The sequence below is a fragment of the Salmo salar genome, chromosome ssa04 (assembly GCF_905237065.1).
Source record: "Salmo salar chromosome ssa04, Ssal_v3.1, whole genome shotgun sequence".
Lineage (NCBI taxonomy): Eukaryota > Metazoa > Chordata > Actinopteri > Salmoniformes > Salmonidae > Salmo > Salmo salar.
In genome coordinates, this window is record NC_059445.1 from 24,262,977 (window position 1) to 24,283,912 (window position 20,936).

Genomic DNA, 20,936 nt, shown 5'->3' on the forward strand with positions numbered 1-20,936 from the left:
TCTCTGTACTTTGCTCCGTTCATCTTTGCCTCGATCCTGAATAGTCTCACAGTCTCTGCCGCTGAAAAACATCGCACAGCATGATGCTGCCACCACCATGTTTCACCGTAGGGATGGTGCCAGGTTTCCTCTAGACATGACGCTTGGCATTCAGGCCAAAGAGTTCAAACTTTGCTTCATCAGACCAGAGAATCGTGTTTCTCATGGTCTGAGTGCTCTGGGTGCATTTTAGCAAACTCCAAGTGGGCTGTCATGTGCCTTTTACTGAGGAGTGGCTGCCATCTGGCCACTCTACCATAAAGACCTGATTGGTGGAGTGCAGCAGAGGTGGTTGTCCTTCTGGAAGGTTCTCCCATCTCCACAGAGGAACTCTGCAGCTCTGTCAGAGTGACCATCGGGCTCTTGGTCACCTCCCTGACCAAGGCACTTCACCCCCGCTTGCTTTGGCCGGGCGGCCAGCTCTAGGAAGAGTCTTGGTGGTTCCAAACTTCTTGGAGGCCACTGTGTTCTTGGGGACCTTCAATGCTGCAGAATATTTTTTGGTACCATTCCCCAGATCTGTGCCTCGACACAATCCTGTCTCAGAGCTCTACGGACAATTCCTTCGACCTCATGGCTTGGTTTTTTAGCTGATATGCACTGTCAACTGTGGGACCTTATATAGACAGGTGTGCCTTTCCAAATCATGTCCAATCAATTGAATTTACCACAGGTGAGCTCCAATCAAGTTGAAAAAACATCAAGGATGATCAATGGAAACAGGATGCATCTGAACTCAAATTCAAGTCTCATAGTAAAGGGTCTGAATACTTATGTAAATAAGGTATGTTTTTTTATTTGTAATACATTTGGGGAGGGTTGGTAGGCTTGGGAAAAAAAAGGAAATTATAAGTAATAAAAAAAAAAATTTAAAAAAAAATGGGGATTGGAAATTTTAGACAATTACATTGTGTGTTCTATCAATCTGCAATATTAAAGCTGAACTACCACCACAAAAAAAATGGTATATTCTCACAGACAGTCCCAGTCTTTTCATTCAAGGGAAACGATGTCATCATCCGCTCCCCTGACATTCCACAATAATCCCACCTGTCACCATGGACACCACAAGGAGAAAGATGGCTTTGAGAAAATAAGAATACAGGCTTCAGAGCAATTTCCTCTATTGAACTGGGTGACAGCCACAGAGCCAAGAGCCACGCTCAGGGGTTAACTTAAGAGGTGTGGGAGTATATAACATAAAAGGACACACTTTTCTTTTCCCCACTGAATGAAAGTGCAGTGCATGTCTGAAGAGTTGAAAGGGCTACGGCTGCCGCACTGCAGTTAGTGGTCCTCCTATGATTACTCTTCAAAGCCTCCCTCTGCCTGTTTGAAGTCAAGATTCTACATGATGCTTTATCACTCAAGGACATTAGGAATCTGTGTGTGAGGTTTTCATGTTTGATTTCGAGATACGAGTTATGCCAAACAGATCTAGCTAGTACCCATCAGTATCCTGCAACCTTCCATAGGCTCTGTGTTTTAGTCAAGCTTTGATCCTTTACTTAGGAAATCTGTGCGATGACTTCACAAACGCAGCTTGACTGCTTCGTTTGCATGTCGGTGCTGAGGGTTCGCCCCCAAATGGCACCCTATTCCCTTTTTAGTGGACTTTTTTAGTGCACTATTCACTTTCAATGCACAGAGCACCATATGGCTGGTCAAAAGTAATGCACTAAAAGAAAATTTTTAAAAAAGTGCCATTTAGCACACAGACCAAACTTTCTACTAGCATAGTTTTAGATCTGCTACATTAGAAGAGTATCCTGAAGGAACAACTTTAAAAAGGGAGGAAAATCTGTCCAGATTTGATGTGCTGCTCCTTTGAGAACAGAAGGATCTCTTGCATCTCACAGTCAAAGCATATCGGTTTCAGTCAGTGAAGGAACCAGACGAGGTTGATGCACTATGAAGATTGAAAAACAGAGATTTGAACAAAGATGTATTTGTTTTTCCACAGCGAGCACGGATGACAACTTGTCAATGAGCAGCAAAATGTTCAGACATTAAACAACAATCAAGCTCGATTTGTTGTCTTTTCAAGTGTGCGGATTTAACATGCACATTCAGCGGTTGCTATCTGAATGAGGACCTTGAAGTCACAGGGCTTCTACTGTTTAGAATTTCAGTTGCATCTCCCGGTCAAACATGAGAAGTGTATTAGAGCTGTTAGTCCCTCTGCTCTCGCTCCAAGGTGAAGTATCCTTTAGGTACAGATCTAGGATCAGCCCCCCCCCCCCCCCCTAACCATTTGTGGGGAAAATGTAAAAAAAAAAGAACTGACCCAAGATCAGCCTCTAGGGGCAACTTCTCTGCTCTCACACAAACATACAGGGGTCAAATAGCCATTGTGTGTCTATCTGAGAGGCCTTACTTCAACAGCAGCAGGGTTGTATACACTAGGCCCAAAATGGAAGAAAACTGACAAAAATAGGGATGTACTATCGTAACTTGTCCAATAAGAAACACTTGTTTTCCGTTGCAAAACATTTTGGTACAGTGTGCCCTAATTAATATGACCCAGGGTCCGTTAGACTGCAACGGCTCGATTCCAAATCCATTTGCAGTCCCCATCCCCCTAGTGCCCAGGCATTTGAAAGGCTAATGGACTGTAGGTACAAACAATCCTTTTTACATAAATACCCAAGGGCTAGGTTTGGGTGTGTGTGTGTGTGTGGGAGGAAACAGGACAGTGAGTATTTTAACATGGCTGCGCCCACATATGTACCACAGAACAGCAGACTCTCCCAGTTCCCATGACAACAGGTAAGTCACTCAGATCTTCTTTACTTGTTACTTTATGCACAGCGTGTGCAGTTACCATACTTTTAAAATACAGGACAATTATCTTGCGATTGAACAAAAATTAAATTTGCATAAATAAAATCAGCCTGGTCTCACAGACATTGATAGAGCAGTGGAAAAGTTTGGGGTTTGAAGACATGCTGCTTAAAGGGGGACTGACTGAACACAACGATTCTGCATGTGTTTTTATGGTGCTCATTAAGAAACATGAGATTTGAGTCTTGGGGGTGTGGTTCGATGTGGGTGTGTTATGTCCCTCCGTAGCAACAACTGTCACTCACTTTCTCCAAATAGTCAGAATTAATCTAAGATAAATGAAGAAATCTGTAATTAATTGACATTTTTGCCAAGGTCTTAATAGCACAATTTTACATCTAAGTTGTTTGGTGCAGTATTTCTCAAGTAAGAAAATTTGCATGAAAAACTAGTCGGTGCCCTGCGTACAGTTTGTCAATGAAGCTAGTAGTAGCTAGCAGGCACATTAAGCAGCCGGGCCACGTTAGCTAAATCAGCTTATCGAGTCACTTGCGAGTGGCGATGTGTGCGCTTCGTTTTTTTTTTACAACTTTCTCACTATCCAGTGTGTCTGTCTGACAGTGTTTGATAGCGAATCATGATACAAAACAGGTCACAGCGGGACACAAGACGCTCGCAGATGGAATATTGACAAGTGGCAGTGCATCATCTCAAATCTCATTTTGCCCAAAAATGTGGCAGACTCGAGTGATCACTATCGAAAACATCAGCAATCGGACACCCGATAAAGGGCTTAGAGGCCAAGTGTTCTTTCAACAACATAACACTGGCGTCGTGTTGTCTTATATAAACAAGTCTGTGGCGCTGCGTAATGGGCAAGCGTCTCAATAGCCGTGCTCGAGAGCATCAAATCCATGATGCATTGTGGTGACTGACTGATCTACAAATAATGAGTAGTTATTTATGCTGCTAAATGATTTGTAGATCAGTCAGTCGGCAGTTGCTTGCACTGTCGTCTGCAAATGTCGAACAAGCCTAATGTCTCTAGGTTCTGGCTGCTATGATTGGATAGAGCGCAATCAACGCAGCTGTTTCTCTGTGCATGACAATTCTACCATCTCGTGATAGTGAGAAAGTGGGCATCATTGTAATCCAAGCCCAACCCTCATGTAAATCATGACGAACTCCATTACACAAATCTCACAAAACTCTGTTTTGGAATATACTGACTTATATGACCAAAATTATCCTACTTACACTTCAGTCAATTTTGGCACAAACAAATGTTTGACTAATATAGATGCTACATAGGCCGTTTTTCACCTGAGAAGTTGGTTATTATATCCAGTTGCTCTTTAAAGTTGTGTGGGTAGCCTAATATGGTATCTTTGCAATTAGAATTAAAACTGTCACGCTCAAAGTTGACCCTCAGAGTAGGATGAAGTTGCCCCCAGACACTGATCTTGGGTCAATTTCACATTTACCCCAATAATGGGTAAGTTAGGATAGAGGGAGGGGAAACTGATCCTAGCTCTGTACAGAGGGGGAAACGTTACCGCGGAGCATCGACTCTCCTGCTTACCCTCTAGTGACCTTTTGATGACCATACTTTTGTCCTTTGTAGCATGGCTGGATAGTGACAAGTCTGACAACCCATTTTAGCGCAAAATCAAGGTGATCTTATCAAAAACAACCAGAAGTTACAAAAACATGGCGCAGCACTTTATCCCAAGCAAGTTTGAAGCTGGGCATAGACACACTTCAGACATCTTCCCATGGACATCCCAGAGGCAAACATTTGGAAATGAATGCAGTTCTGAAATGTCCTCAGGTTGTGTTTGGTAAGCGCTATCAAAATGGCGGCCATTATTTGTAAAGGGAGATGGGAACCGTCACTAAAGATTTATACTGATTTTATTTTTTATTTCTACAGCGAGCACGGATGACACTTGGATGACTAACAAATTAGCTGTAACCATAGAATTAGAATAAATCATGACACTTCTAAAATGGCCACAACGCTCAACAAATCAATTTAATAAATGAGATTAATACACCCCCAATGCTCAGAGACCAATGAGAAACATTACTCCAGCACACACAATTTAGCCTGGAACCCAAACTGATCTGCTTCATTTCACAATATTAGTCATCCCACCGCTGAAACCCATTTGAGCCTACGTCTGTAATGTCAGGCATTATAAAAAAATGAACGTCAGCAATTGGATGATTTGGATCGCCTTCAACCAATCACAAGATGACCTAATCCAAAATACAGTGTCTGATCATGTGGGTTTCCATGCAAACAAATAAAGAAATAAAATTCACCCATAGTTTCTGAGAGGATGCTAATTGGACCAGTTATTTTCAAGTACCCGGCTATTAGGGTCGCATCCCAAATGGCACCCTATTCCTTTACATAGTGCACTAGTTTTGACCAGGGCCCAAAAGTAGTGCACTATGTACAGAATATGTTGCCATTTGGGACTCAAAATAAAGCGTACAGAGAATATACAAGATAAACTGTCATCATATTGAGGTTTCCTCCCACGACTGCAAAGAAAGACTATGTGGTGGTGTACGTGACTGTTCATAAGTTCATAAGACACTTCTTGGAACACAGTCTTGTCTTCCATGAAGGCCCCTGGGTAGAGGGAAAGAAGGGCTGATGTATGTGTGTGTGTGTGTGTGTGTGTGTGTGTGGGTCACCGGGGAGACAGCACGCTGTTACAGTCCTCCACCATCTCAAACAGGAAGTGATGCGGTCCACTTCGGCGTGCAATTTCACTGGCCATCTCCCCGCTATTACTCCGAAGCTCCGCCTTGATCTGGCGCTGCGATAGGAGGAACTCCAGCGTGTGGGCGGAGCCCGGTCCAGGGTGGGAGGCAGCTAGATGGAGCGCTGTGAGGCCGCCGTTGGTCTGGGCGTTCAACTCCGCCCCTTGCCGCAACAGGAGGGACGCAGTGGCGACTTGGCCCCAGCGACAGGCGCTGTGTAGGGGCGTCCAGCCGTCGGCAGTGCGGGAGTTAACCTCGGTGCCCGCCGCCAGCAGGGTAGAGGCCGTGGCGGCGTGACCTCCGTAGGCCGCACGGTGCAACGGAGTATAGCCGTCCTCATCCTGGCAATGCGCAAGCAAGGGATCGACCGTGAGCAGCCGCTTCACCGTTGGCAGCTTAAAGAGGCAGAGAGAGAGAATATTTGCATTTTAACTGGCCTTTATCGAACTCTTCAACATGTCACGAAACAGCCGAAAGGCAGACGCATTTCATGAAGAATCAAAAACAAGGCCGGAAAAATAGAGAGATAAACCCCACCGTCCCCCTTGTTATTGCCTCGGGATCCACCGAGAGAGATGGAGATGTAAAGTTACTTCTGCACTGGTTTGACAGGGGGAACAAACAAGAGCTCTAGGGGATTATCTTTCTTATCTCACCACTTCTTGATACCAGTGAGACATCATGACACACACACACAGGGACAAGGACACACAGTAATCAGAGGCTTCCTGTGCTGTTCTGTTCCAATCTTAAGTAGTGATCAGCATTCAAAGCAGAGAGGGAGACGTCTAAACGGAGACGCATTCATTATACTCTCACAGCTCATTCACTTTTGATTTGAACAAACATTTCTATAAATATTGGCCCTTGATATCAAACTCTTCCAGTGACGAAGACATGGACGTCTCATGGTGGTATGTGGTATGCAAAATAGGTCAACTTTGAGCACCGGATTTGCAACAGAAAGATGTTTGACGAGACATCAATTTTACAAGAATTTGGCCTTGGATGACCACCTCCAGGATGGCAGGTTCAACGCCAAAACTTGTTGTACGCTTTTAATAAAAGCTTTTCACGTTCACAAGTCTCTCTGGGTAAATTACAAATCAATAAGTTTAAATGCATCCATACTCAACTACATTGTAGTGACTTTGCGTCCACATGTCCCTTCCATTGATCTTGGACACATCCCTTGACAAGACCAAAGATCCAGGAAGTTAGTCCAGGACATGGGAGCGATGGCAAAAGTGCTGGGTCGTATTCACAACACATCAAATGTTTTTTTTTGACAAAAACTCGGAGTGACTACCTGAACTTGTTTTTGTTTGAAAAGGGTTTCTTTGCAAAGAGTTTTGCTTCAGTGTGCCATATGTCTGCAGCAGAGGGACAAGAGAGGCATGAGAAAACAAGTTTTGATTGTTTCCCTATTTAAAAAAGAAGATGGAGAAGAAGCTATGAAGGAAAAATACTGGAGTTTTGGTGCTGGTACAGCCAACTAGCGCAAAAATAATACTGCGATATTGCCAAAAATAATATACCAATATTTAACTGTATCGACCCCCCCCCCGAATCACTTCTTCACATGCACACACATTCAGATGACTTAGTTTCCAACTGTTACTTTGGAGCCTGGTTGGTGCTCAGTGCAGGATAGGTGAGCAATATGTTTGGAACATCAAATCCCAATTAAACCACAGTATCAAATCACAACACACATAGAATCGTCAGAATCGCAAATACATATAAATCGGCACCTAAGTATCATGATAACATTGTATCGTGAGCTCCCTGGCAATTCCAAGCCCTAGTGAGAAGGTGTGTGTAGTTTGCATGTCACACTCACTCTGTTATTCTCTGCCGCCCACAGCATTAGCTCCTCCGGTCTGTCTTTCAGATTCTCCTCCCTCTGCTGATACCACTCTTCACTCCTTTCCCCCTCCTCTTCTTCTTCTTCTTCGTCTCCCGGCCAGAGGCTGCATGCTCCGCGGGGGATCAGGTGGTCATGGGTCTTCAGCAGTTCCAGCTGGTTAAAGCTCTCTGGGAACTCCTCCATACTGTACTAACTGCCCGTGCACACTCAGTCTACTCAGAATCTGCTGACAGAGAGGAGATATCAGGTAATTGATATTAATTATCAACAACTTAATTCACTTAGGAGAGAGAGAACAATACATCAATATTTAAATTTAGGCTACTGTGAGAAAGACTGACAGCTACTTTTTAGTAAGGGATCCAATTTGACTGATCAACACTATATACTGAACAAAAATATAAAACCGTAACATGTAAAGTGTTGGTCACCTGTTTCACGGGCTGAAATAAAAGATCAGAGATTTCAAGTTGAATAAGTGAATGTGGAAAAAAAATTGTTTCAGAATGTGGACATACTCGATATTTGACACAACACGATAAGGAGGATAATGACTCCAAGATGTCTGTATCATGTAAGGTTCACAGATCATTTTCATCATGATTTCCCCCCAAAATAGTTTGTGAAACAAAATGTAAAAAGCATGTCAAACATCCTTCCTTCCAATGAAGTTACTATGTGAGAATTGCCAGAACAATCAGAGTTACCAAAAATATATTTTAGAGACTAACCTGGTGTGGATTCACCATATTCATTCTAAGTAATTTGTCCCCTTTTGATGTTAGGGATAGACCCCTGCAGTCATGGAAATGTTGCATTGAGAGATGGGAAGCGGAGAGAGAAGATTGTACAGTCATTAAGCATTAACAACTTGATTATTGAAGTAGTGTGTGAGAAAAAGATCAAGAGAGGAAATACAACAACTTAGAGAGAATTCTGCACTTGACATAATTAGGATTTTAGACTAAGATTACTGAAGGTGTGTGTGTGTGTGTGTGTGAATGAGAGAGAGCGAGGAGACAATACATCAATATACTTCAACAACTTAATTATGGTACTGTGAGAAAGACCGACAGCTAGAACAAGAAAAGATATGGTTCTTTTGGGAAATTTTATGCCAGCGTAGCCTAAAATATTTTTGATATCTCTGGTTGTTCTGGCAAGGAGGTCTGACAATTTTCAGGAACAAAAGAAATATATAAAAAAAAGAGTTACGATATCAAAAATAATATCCCGAAATGTATCATTGTTTTTACAATATCACAATATTATTTTTGCGCCATTTAGCTGTACCTTCATAACTTGTTCTCCATCTTTTTAATAAGGGAGCCAATTTGACTGATCAAAACTCATTTTCTCATGGCTCTCTTGTCCCTCGGGAGCTGACATATGGTGAGCAATATGTTTGGAGCATCAAATTGCAATAGAAATCACAGTATCGAATCGCAATACATATAGAATTGTGAGAATCGTAATACGTATTGTATCGGCACATAAGCATCGTGATAATATTGGGAGGTCCCTGGCAATTTGTAGCAAGCATTTTTTTTATCGTGATGAAAGTGGCCCTTTTTAGACCTAAACTTGGCTCCTGTAAGGACCTATGATCTGTCAACTGTACATGATACAGACAACATTTTGGCATTGTGAAACTCCTTATAGTATGCTCTAAAATATGGAGTATGTCTTGATTCTGAAATAAAATTGTTCACATTAATTTATTCAACATTAAAAATATTAATATTTCAACACTACCTGTTTTGATTTTGTTAAATTTGAAGACATATTGGTTTGAACAATATACTCTACAAGTACATCACATTTCCAGAGTGGGCTCTCTGCTAATACTGAAGGTATGATCAATTTATGAGAACCAGTGAATGGGAAAATGGTGGCTGGTGACTCGCTGAATGTGCAATCCTAAATGAGGGCTGTGATTGGTTAATGACCTATAATGTCAATTTCTATGTATAAAATGGATCATATCATGTGACGTGTTTGAAGAGTATATTGCTACAAACAATATGTTGATGGGTTCAGATTTCTAAACTTTAAATATTATTAAATCATTAGTTAGAGACATGAGGGGTGCCATAGTCTAGGGTCTACACCAGAGGTTAATGAGAGAGCCATGGATTAGTGATGAAGGGGGTCGAGGTCAGGTCACGTTATGGGAGAAGGAACAGTTTGACAGGTCATTTCCTGCCTAGCAACAGAGATGTAATGTTTAGAGAGGAGATTCCACCCCAAATTGGGGTATGTATGCATGCATGTATGCATACCACCACTGGTGGAACCATGTTTTTGTCTGTTCAACTGTTGGATCCTTTGGGGTGAATAAACTTGGTTTAAGCTTTCATAGTGTCCGTCAAGTTCTTACTCTGATATTTAGACTAACAAATGTCGAAAAAGCCAAATTAGGGTCATTTTTAGATATGAATATTTATAATGTTGAATACATTTTTGAATATTTGTATTTCAGAATCTAGACATACTCCATATTTGAGAGAACACTAAGGAGTATGATGACACCAAAATGCTGTCTGTCTCAACAGTTTCACAGATCATAAAGCAAGGGGTGCACGTTTTGTTTTTTGCCCTAGCACATCACAGCTGATTCAAATAATACTAATCATCAAGCTTTGATCATTTGAGTCAGCCGTGTAGTGTTAGGGAAAACACCAAAACGTGCACCCCTTGAGGTCCCAAGTTTGTAAAATGCTGTCATAGGGTCTTACAGGAGGCATAAGTTTAAAAAGGGCCTAAAATGGCCACTTTTATCGTGATTTCCCAAAATGTGATACAAGATTATAAAGCATGTCAAACATCCTTCCTCCTAAGAACTTACTATGTGAGAATTGCCAGAACAATCTGAGATACAAAAAATATTTTCATACTATGCTGGTGCAAAATCACCCTATTCATTCAAAGTAATTTGTCCCCTTTTGATGTTAGGGAAAACCCCTGTAGTCATGGAAATGTTGCATTGAGAGATGGGAAGCGGAGAGAAAAGATAATGCTGAATGACTAACAACTTGATTACTGAGAGAGAGAGAAGAACAGAGACAGGCAGGCAGACAGAACAGACGAGGGAGAGAGAGAGAGAGAGAGCGCGCGAGAGACAGACACTAAAGATATAGTCTAGGCCTATTTGGGTAATTTGTCCCCATATGATGTTATCATGGAAATGTACCAATAACATAATCAGGGTAGCCTAGTCTAATCTGAGTTTTTCCCCAAATGAAGTCAAATGGAAATGAAAGAATATTATGTAAAAAAAAAGCTTAGCCTATCAGATTATGTTGTTTTAGGGTCTAAATCATGAATCCCCATGTGAAGCTAGCCAGAAGGATTAGGCACTGTGTGTGTGTTTGTAAATTCCCTCTAGCCATCTACTCTGATTTCAGAGCACTCTTTCGAGCAGGGTTGCCAGGTCAGCAGTTTTTCCATAATTGGGCAACTTGGTAAACGATGTCGCGGGTGAAAATTTATTGGACACGGGTTTTTGGGCTACTTCTAAGATGCAGCATGGCCGTAATGGCATTTCTCTTCACATATATAGATATTTCACTGAGACCTGCTGCAGCTGCCTATCAGGCAGTTGCTGAGTGAGTGAGTGAGTGAGTGAGTGAGTGAGTGAGTGAGTGGTGGGAAGGGCTGTGTTGAGAGACCACTGCAGCAGGCAGCTTAGTCCACTACTGGCTGAGTCACTTGAGTGAGAGGAGACAGCGCAGCAAGCGCCCACGTCGTGCCAACTTTTTACCAGTTGTAGGTAGGCCATTTAGATTGTCATTATGGAGACACCCATTTAAAAAAAAAAAAAAAGTACATAACATTAACACAGTAGAACTGATGCGCATCAAAAAATAGCGACAAAAGCACTGGATAAAGACTTTGGGAGCACAAAATTTTTTTTTTCTTCATGCCTTTCAAAATCTAATTTTATTGGTCACATACAATTTTTTTGCAGATGTTATAAAGGGTAGAGAGAAATACTTACTACTGAGCTGTTGGAGCTAGGAATGTATCTAACAAGTCACAACAATACAAACAATTCTAAAAGTAAAAGAATGGAATTAAGAAATATATAAATATTAGGACGAGCAATGTCAGAGTGGCATTGACAAATACAGTAGAACAGAATATATGAGATGAGTAAAGAGGTATGTAAACATGATTATAGTGATTAGTGTTCATTATTAAAGTGGTCAGTGATTCCATGTCTATAATATATGGGGTAGCAGCCTCTAAGGTGCAGGGTTGAGTAGCCAGGTGGTAGCCGGCTAGTGATGGCTATTTAACAGTCTCTCGGTCCCAGCTTTGATGCACCTGTACTGACCTCGCCTTCTAGCAGGGTGAACAGGCCGTGGCGGTTTATGTCCTTGATTATCTTTTTGGCCTTCCTGTGACATCGGGTGCTGTAAGTGTCCTGGAGGACAGGCAGTGTACCCCCGGTGATGCGTTGGGCAGACCGCACCATCCTCTGGAGAGCCCTGTGGTTGCGGGCGGTGCAGTTTCCGTACCTGGCGGTGATACAGCCCGCCAGGATGCTTTCAATTGTGCATCTGTAAAAGTAAGTGAGAGTCTTAGTGGCCAAGCCGAAATTCTTCCACCTGCTGAGGTTGAACAGGTGCTGTTGCGCCTTTTTCACCACACTGTGTGAGTTGATCATTTCAGATCGTCAGTGATATGTACGATGAGATACTTGAAGCTTTCCACCTTCTCCACTGCGGTCCCATCGATGTGGATAGGGGTGTGCTCCCTCTGCTGTTTCCTGAAGTCAACGATCAGCTCCTTCGTTTTGTTGACATTGTGGTCATTTTCCTGTCACCACTCCACCATGGCCCTCACCTCCTCCCTGTAGGCTGTCTCGTCATTGCTGGTAACCAGGCTTACTACTGTTGTGTCATCTACAAATTTGATGATTGTGTTGAAGGCGTGCGTGGCCACGCAGTCATGGTTGAACAGGGAGTACAAGAGGGGTCTGAGCACACACCCTTGTGGGGTTACTGTGTTGAGGATCAGCAAAGTGGAGGTGTTGTTTCCTACCTTCACCACCTGGGGGCGGCCCGTCAGGAACTCCAGGACCCAGCTGCACAAGGCAGGGTTCAAACCCAGGGCCCCGAGCTTAATGATGAGCTTGGAGGGTACTATGGTGTTAAAGGCTGCGCTTTAGTCAATGAACAGCATTCTTACATAGGTATTCCTCTTGTCCAGATGGGATAGGGCAGTGTGCAGAGCGATGGCGTCGGCTGTGGATCTATTGGGGCGGTAAGCAAATTGAAGTGGGTCTAGGGTGTTAAGGATCCTATCACCTCTACCTTACTTAACTTGTTATGGATAGGGGGCAGTATTTTCACGGCCGGATAAAAAAAAACGTACCCGATTTAATCTGGTTATTACTCCTGCCCAGAAACTAGAATATGCATATAATTAGTAGCTTTGGATAGAAAACACTCCAAAGTTTCTAAAACTGTTTGAATGGTGTCTGTGAGTATAACAGAACTCAAATGGCAGGCCAAAACCTGAGAAGATTCTGTACAGGAAGTACCCTGTCTGACCATTTCTTGGCCTTCTTTGTCATCTCTATCCAAAACAGAGGATCTCTACTGTAACATGACACTTTCTAAGGCTCCCATAGGCTCTCAGAAGGCACCAGAACGTTGAATGATGACTCTGCAGTTACTGGCTGAAAAACAGTAGCGCATTTGGCAAGTGGTCGATCTGAGAACAATGAGACGGGTGCACATGTGCACGTGAAGAGCCCATTTTACTTTTTCGGTCTTTGAACGAAAATAACGACTCCCGGTCGGAATATTATCGCTATTTTACGAGAAAAATCGCATAAAAAATAGATTTTAAACAGCGTTTGACATGCTTCGAAGTATGGTAATGGGATATTTTGACATTTTTTGTCACGATACACGTCCGCGCGTCACCCTTCGGATAGTGTCTTGAACGCACGAACAAAACGCCGCTATTTGGATATAACTATGGATTATTTGGAACCAAAGCAACATTTGTTGGTGATGTAGAAGTCCTGGGAGTGCATTCTGACGAAGAACAGCAAAGGTAATCCAATTTTTCTTATAGTAAATCTGAGTACCAAACTTGGTGGGTGTCAAATTAGCTAGCTATCTACTCAGAATATTGCCAAATGTGCTTTCACCGAAAAGCTATTTTAGAAATCGGACACCGCGATTGCATAAAGGTGTTCTGTATCTATAATTCTTAAAATAATTGTAATTTTTTTTGTGAACGTTTATCGTGAGTAATTTAGTAAATTCACCGGAAGTGCTAGTTCTGAACGTCACATGCTAATGTAAAAAGCTGTTTTTTTATATAAATATGTACTTGATTGAACAAAACATGCATCTATTGTATAACATAATGTCCAAGGAGTGTCATCTGATTAAGATCAAAAGGTTAGTGCTGCATTTAGCTGTGGTTTTGATGACATTATATGCTAGCTTGAAAAATGGGTGTCTGATTATTTCTGGCTGGGTATTCTGCTGACATAATCTAATGTTTTGCTTTCGTTGTAAAGCCTTTTTGAAAATTGGACAGTGTGGTTAGATAAAGGAGAGTCTTGTCTCTAATGGTTTAAAATAGTCATATGTTTGAAAAATGGAAGTTTTCGGATTTTCGAGGAGTTTGTATTTCGCGCCACGCCCCATCATTGGATATTGGAGTGGTGTTCCGCTAGCGGAACGTCTAGATGTAAGAGGTTAATTAACTAGCCTCAAAGCACTTCATGATGACAGGAGTGAGTGCTAAGGGGCAATAGTCATTTAGTTCAGTAACCTTTGCTTTCTTGGGTACAGGAACAATGGTGGACATCTTGAAGCAAGTGGGGACAGCACCTGGGATAGGGAGAGATTGAATATGTCCCTTAACCTCTATGGGCTAGGTGGGACACTTGCGTCCCACCTACTCAACAGCCAGTGTAATCCCGTGGCGCGATATTCAAAAACCTTAAAAATGCAAAAACTTCAATTTTTCAAACATATGACTATTTTACACCATTTTAAAGACAAGACTCTCGTTAATCTAACCACACTGTCCGATTTCAAAAAGGCTTTACAACGAAAGCAAAACATTAGATTATGTCAGCAGAGTACCCAGCCAGAAATAATCAGACACCCATTTTTCAAGCTAGCATATAATGTCACATAAACCCAAACCACAGCTAAATGCAGCACTAACCTTTGATGATCTTCATCAGATGACAACCCTAGGACATTATGTTATACAATACATGCATGTTTTGTTCAATCAAGTTCATATTTATATCAAAAACCAGCTTTTTACATTAGCATGTGACTAGCATTCCCACCGAACACTGCCGGTGAATTTACTAAATTACTCACGATAAACGTTCACAAAAACATAAATTATTTTAAGAATTATAGATACAGAACTCCTCTATGCACTCGATATGTCCGATTTTAAAATAGCTTTTCGGTGAAAGCACATTTTGCAATATTCTCAGTAGATAGCCCGGCATCACAGGGCTAGCTATTTAGACACCCAGCAAGTTTAGCACTCACCAAAGTCAGATTTACTATAAGAAAAATGTTATTACCTTTGCTGTTCTTCGTCAGAATACACTCCCAGGACTTCTACTTCAATAACAAATGTTGGTTTGGTCCCAAATAATCCATTGTTATATCCGAATAGCGGCGTTTTGTTCGTGCGTTCAAGACACTATCCGAAAGGGTAAATAAGGGTGACGAGCATGGCGCATTTCGTGACAAAAAAAATTCTAAATATTCCATTACTGTACTTCGAAGCATGTCAACCGCTGTTTAAAATCAATTTTTTATGCAATTTTTCTTGTAAAAAAGCGATAATATTCCGCCCGGGATAGCCTGTATACGTACAAAGAGAGAGAAAATAAATACATCGTGCCCTCGTGCACGAGCGTGAGTCTCAGAGTACTCTGACCAGCCACTATCCAAACGCGATAATGTGTTTCAGCCAGAGGCTGCCTCGATATCATTCAGCTTTTTCCCGGGTTCTGAGAGCCTATGGGAGCCGTAGGAAGTGTCACATTACGGCAAAGATCCTCAGTCTTCAATAAAAAGAGCCAAGATGAACAACAACTTGTCAGAGAGGGCACTTCCTGTTTGGAATCTTCTCAGGTTTTTGCCTGCCATATGAGTTCTGTTATACTCAGACACCATTCAAACAGTTTTAGAAACTTTAGGGTGTTTTCTATCCAAAGCCAATAATTATATGCATATTCTAGTTACTGGGCAGGAGTAGTAACCAGATTAAATCGGGTACGTTTTTCATCCGGCCGTGTCAATACTGCCCCCTAGCCCTAACAGGTTAACCTGTCTGGGCTAGGGGGCAGTATTGACACGGCCGGATGAAAAACATACCCAATTTAAACAGGTTACTACTCTGGCCCAGAAACAAGAATATGCATATTATTAGTAGATTTGGATAGAAAAAAAAAAAAACTTTGAATGGTGTCTGAGTATAACAGAACTCATGGCAGGCAAAAACCTGAGAAAATTCCAAGCAGGAAGTGGAAAGTCTGAGAATTGTAGTTCTTCTTTTGATTCTCTATCGAAGCGACAGTGTCTGTGGGGTGACGTTGCACTTCCTAAGGCTTCCATTGACTGTCTAAAGCATTTTCCTGTCACTGGGCAGATAATAGGAGCTCAGTTACTGAGTGGTCTGCCTGGCAACAAAGGGATTGGATATGCTCGGTCCCGCGGAGCACGCCGTTCTTTCTTTCTTTTTCTTCTTGAATGAATATGCTATTGTCTGGTTGGAATATTATCGCAATTTTACGTTAAAAATACCATAAAGATTGACTTTAAATAGCGTTTGACATGCTTCTAAGTACGGTAATGGAACATTTTGACTTTGTCTCTTGTTCCGCGCGTTACCCTTTGGATAGTGACCTGATCGCACAAACAAAATTGAGGTATTTGTACATAAATATGGATTATTTCAAACAAAAACAACATTTCTTGTGGAGGTAGCAGTCCTGGGAGTGCATTCTGACGAAGATCAGCAAAAGGTAAGAGAATATTTCTAATACTAATTCTGAGTTTAGGTTGCCCCGAACTTGGCGGGTGTCTGAATAGCTCACCGTGATGGCTGAGCTATGTACTCAGAATATTGAAAAATGTGCTTTCTCCGTATAGCTATTTTAAAATCTGACACAGCAGTTGCATCCAGGGGTAGTCTATTAATTCTTAAAATAATTGTTATATATTTTGTCAACGTTTATGATGAGTATTTTTGTAAATTGATGTGCACATTCACCGAACGTTTTGGTGGGAATACATTTTCTGAACATCATGCGCCAATGTAAAATGCTGTTTTTGGATATAAATATGAACTTTATCGAACAAAACATACATGTATTGTGTAACATAATGTCCTAAGAGGGTTATCTGATGAAGATCGTCAAAGGTTAGTGCTTCATTTAGCTGTGTTTTGGGTTTTATTGACACATGTCCTTGCTAGGAAAATGGCTGTGTGGTTATTTTTGTCTATGGACTCTAACATAATCTATTGTTTTGCTTTCGCTGTAAAGCCTTTTTGAAATCGGGCAATGTGGCTAGATTAACGAGAAGGTTATCTTTAAAATGGTGTAAAATAGTTGTGTTTGAGAAAGTTGAATTATGACATTTTGTTGTTTTTGAATTTTCCGCCCTGATATTTCACTGGCTGTGTCCCGCAGGTGGGTCCCACCTTGCCCATATAAGTTAACACTCCAGCCAGCTGGTGTGAGCATGCTCTGAGGACATGGCTAAAGTTGAAGTCCTGGCCAGCAGCCTTGGGAGGGTTAACACGCTTAAAAGTCTTACCTACGTCGGCCACGGAGAACGAGAGCAGGCCGTGCCGGTGGCACTGTTATTCTCAAAGTGGGCGAAGAAGGTGTGTAACTTGTCCAGGAGCAAGACGTCAGCGGTAATCAAGTGTTTTACCAGAGCGAGTACTACAGCCTTAGAACTTCAGTAGCATTTTCCTCAAATTTGGTTTGTTAAAATCCCCAGCTACAATGAATGCGGCCTCAGGATACACGGCTTCCAGTTTGCATAATGTCCAGTGTAGTTCCTTGAGGGTTGTGGTATCAGCTTGAGGGGGAAAATACATGGCAGTGACTATAACTAATGAGAATTCTCTTGGGAGGTATATGGTCGGCATTTGATTGTGAGGTATTCTAGAGCGGGTGAACAAAAGGACTTGAGTTTCTGTGTTAATCATGAAATATACACCCCCGCGCTTCTTCTCTGAGAGTTCTTTATTCTTGTCTGCGCAATGTACTGAGAACCCAGCTGGCTGTATGGATGGGACAGTATATCCCGAGAGAGCCATGATTCTGTGAAACAAAGTATGTTACAGTCCCTGATGTCTCTCTGGAAGGAGATAATCACCCTGAGCTTGTCTACTTTATTATCCAGAGACTGAACATTAGAAAGTAATATACTCAGAACCAGTGGATGGTGTGCATGCCTCCTGAGTCGGACTACAAGTCCACTCCGAATACCTCTTCTCCACCGGCGGCGTCTTGGAGCAGCCTCTGGGATAAGATCAGTTGCCCTGGGGGGTACGAACAAAGGATCCAATTTGGGAAAGTTGTATTCCTGGTCATAATGCTGTTGAGTTACCGCCACACTGATATCCAAAAGTTATTTCTGGCTGTATGAAATAACACCAACAACAAAAAACCTTCTGGGCTAATAATGTAAGAAATAACACACAAAAACAACATACTGCAAAGTTGCATAGGAGCTAGAAGCAGAGCTGCCAAGTCTGTCTGCGCCATCTCGCCTTTTGGGCGGGTTTTGAGTAGTCATTGCACTACAAATATCAGTTTCACCTGGCAACCGTACAAATGAGTCTGCCAGAGCGCAGAATAACTAATGAATTTATAAATGCGGCACAAAAAAAACAATTCAGTTGTAGCCAGCAGCACAGTTACAGCCACCAACGCGCTAGATAACATGAACACTGCCTAACCAGTTCTGCTTGAGCGAGTAAAATGGTCCGAGTGAGGTGTTCTCTTGTTTGTGTCTGGAAGTACTGTAGCTAACAAGCAGCCAGAACGCTCGGATCAACTCTACTCCGCCAGTGTCCGCTCCGACACGGACAATCTGACAAAGCTCTAAATTTACGAACGGCCAAAGCGCACTCCAGAGTGAATTTACTTATCACACAATGATTTTAATTCAGTGCATGTGCGTAATAATAGCAGTAAGTATTGTTCCTTGTTAGTTTAAATTATCTAATAGAAAGATTGGTAGAGAGAGCGAGCAAGACCGTTAACGTCAGTAGTCGAGAAGAAAGCATGACAATGAAACAGAGCTACACCATTTAAAGCCTCGACTGGACAGTGACAGCTTGAACTACCACTACTCTGATATTCGAAAGTTGTTATAGCAAAAAACAAATGGCTTAATACCTTACAAATACGACTTGACTTACTGTGGTAGTAGCTTTCAACAAAACCCTCATCGAACAGCACTTGTCCCCTTTTCCGGGTTTCTCTGGGATATGTCGTCAGTATTTGTTGCATCTAGCGTTGCAGTGCAGAGCGATTTTTAACATATACAACTACATTTCCCGCTTCCCATAACCACTTCGTAGCACATGTGCAAGGAAGTAGAAACACAATTGTGGTGATGTTCCATGTCGTCTATCGAGTATTTGCGCTGCGCAAGTTATCAAAGCCAGACAGAAGCCCCAATAATGACATTCATAGATTGTTTTTTTAGATATGAGTGATGAATGAAAAAAACACTACATAAAACTACAACCAAATGCAGAACACTGTACCAGCATATCAGACATGTAGACTATTTTGAGTAAGTTGTTGTATACTTTATCATTACCCTTATAATTATCATTGTTTAATGGAAAAAAAATACATTGAAATATCTCATTTAACATAAGTAAGTAGTAATTAAATGTAACAATACTAAGTAGCCTGCATGTGAGTGTGTGGGTGGGTTTGTGTGTCTATCTGCTAAAGCTGGGTCAATGTGCTAAAAACCCAGTGTTTGCGTTACGTGTCTTTCAAAAGCTGGCACAGAGGCTGGATATACCTATTAGTCAAAGGGTGTATTCAGTGAGAAGGAATGTTCAGAATATTAGAAATAAATGGAATTTTCCCTAATCTACATGACAGACAATCTTGTCTGTTCTACACATTTCCATCTGAACGTTCTGCAGCCTAACATTACACCCTCCCGATCCAACCCATAGAGTTACATAGTTTACAGTGAACTTCCCTTTCCCCAGATGCATGCACGCATAGGCTTCACACAGTGAGTCAGTCAGACAGACAAACAAACGTTTTACATACTTGAACATCTTCAGATTCATGGTAACCATGACTACCGGATAAAGAAAACGAGAGCCTCACACTCTAGGAGCGCAGATGCAACAATTTACTAACCAACGTTTTGCCAGACAAGCTGTCTTCATCAGGGTATAATGACAAACACTGCAGGTTACTAATTTATATAATTTGGAAGGACACACAGGTGTCTGTAATCATGGGTGGGTGTGGCTTGATGTCACTGGTTGATTTACAGATATAAATAGAACATATAAAAAGCATGAATGGATATACGATCATAAATAGAATTTGGCTACATAGGCCTACAAACATTTATAATGAATAACAAAATCACAATAATCACAAGAATGGCTTCAGATCAAAGTCTATGTTGAGACCAAAGGGAGCAAGTGTCTTTAAATTAAAGATCCAGGCAGCCTCTCCTTTTAACAACAAATTGTCAAGGTCTCCCCCTCTCCTAGGGGACGTGTTAGATGCTACTATAGCGAAGGGACGAAATAGAGTGGTCCCCTTCCAATAAGTGGGCCACAACTGGGTACATTGAGTTTTTGCACCCAATGGTGCTACGATTCTACGACATTCTTACTTTTAATTTTCACTTCGTTCCACCCACATCATTTTTACCACAAGGACAAGTTATAAGATAACTGCCTTGGTGGAGCACGTGATAACACCTTTGATTGGTATCTGTTTCCCTATTTGATGGTGTTAGAAGGTTCTACATTTATAAATGCAATTACATTGAGCACAGCAATAACACTTGTAGTTTCCATTCGATAGAAGCGCCAATAGAAGTCTTGTAGTGATGGGTCGTTTGCGAACGAGTCGGCTCTAAGAGCCGGCTCTTTTGGGTGAACGTTGGGAGCCGACTCGCATATCAGAAGAGCCAAATTTGTTTATAAAAATATATAAAAATTAAGATATGAATAATTAAAAGATTTAAATCAATAGAATTAACTAATTCAAGAACGAAAAAAATAAATAAAATAATATAGGCCTAAACGCTCAAGCACATTCCTTCTGACTGTCTGCTCAGAACAACAGCCTCACCTGTTGTTCCTGTCAATCAGACATGCAGTGTCAACCAATGAACCAAAGATGCGTGAGGGAGGGCCAAGCCAGCTCACTCACAGT

At 41.7% G+C, this 20,936-nt stretch overlaps 1 protein-coding gene across 7 annotated transcripts; it reads right to left on the bottom strand.

Moving 5' to 3' along the window:
• Positions 1–4,719: 4,719 nt before the first annotated feature.
• ankrd49 (ankyrin repeat domain 49) lies at positions 4,720–19,926 on the bottom strand. 7 transcript variants are annotated; one of them, XM_045716680.1, is made up of 4 exons: positions 18,926–18,959; positions 17,988–18,040; positions 7,445–7,697; positions 4,720–5,996 (listed from the first exon to the last, which is right to left on the bottom strand). In XM_045716680.1, the coding sequence occupies exons 3-4, from the start codon at positions 7,652–7,654 to the stop codon at positions 5,529–5,531; spliced, it is 678 nt and encodes a 225-aa protein (XP_045572636.1). In that variant the 5' UTR covers positions 7,655–7,697; positions 17,988–18,040; positions 18,926–18,959; the 3' UTR covers positions 4,720–5,528. The 7 variants fall into 7 exon arrangements, with proteins under 7 accessions (XP_045572636.1, XP_014050913.2, XP_045572634.1 ...); XM_014195438.2 differs by lacking the exons at positions 17,988–18,040; positions 18,926–18,959 and adding an exon at positions 19,899–19,926 and having other exon boundaries at positions 7,445–7,694; XM_045716678.1 differs by lacking the exons at positions 17,988–18,040; positions 18,926–18,959 and adding an exon at positions 19,899–19,926.
• Positions 19,927–20,936: the final 1,010 nt, after the last annotated feature.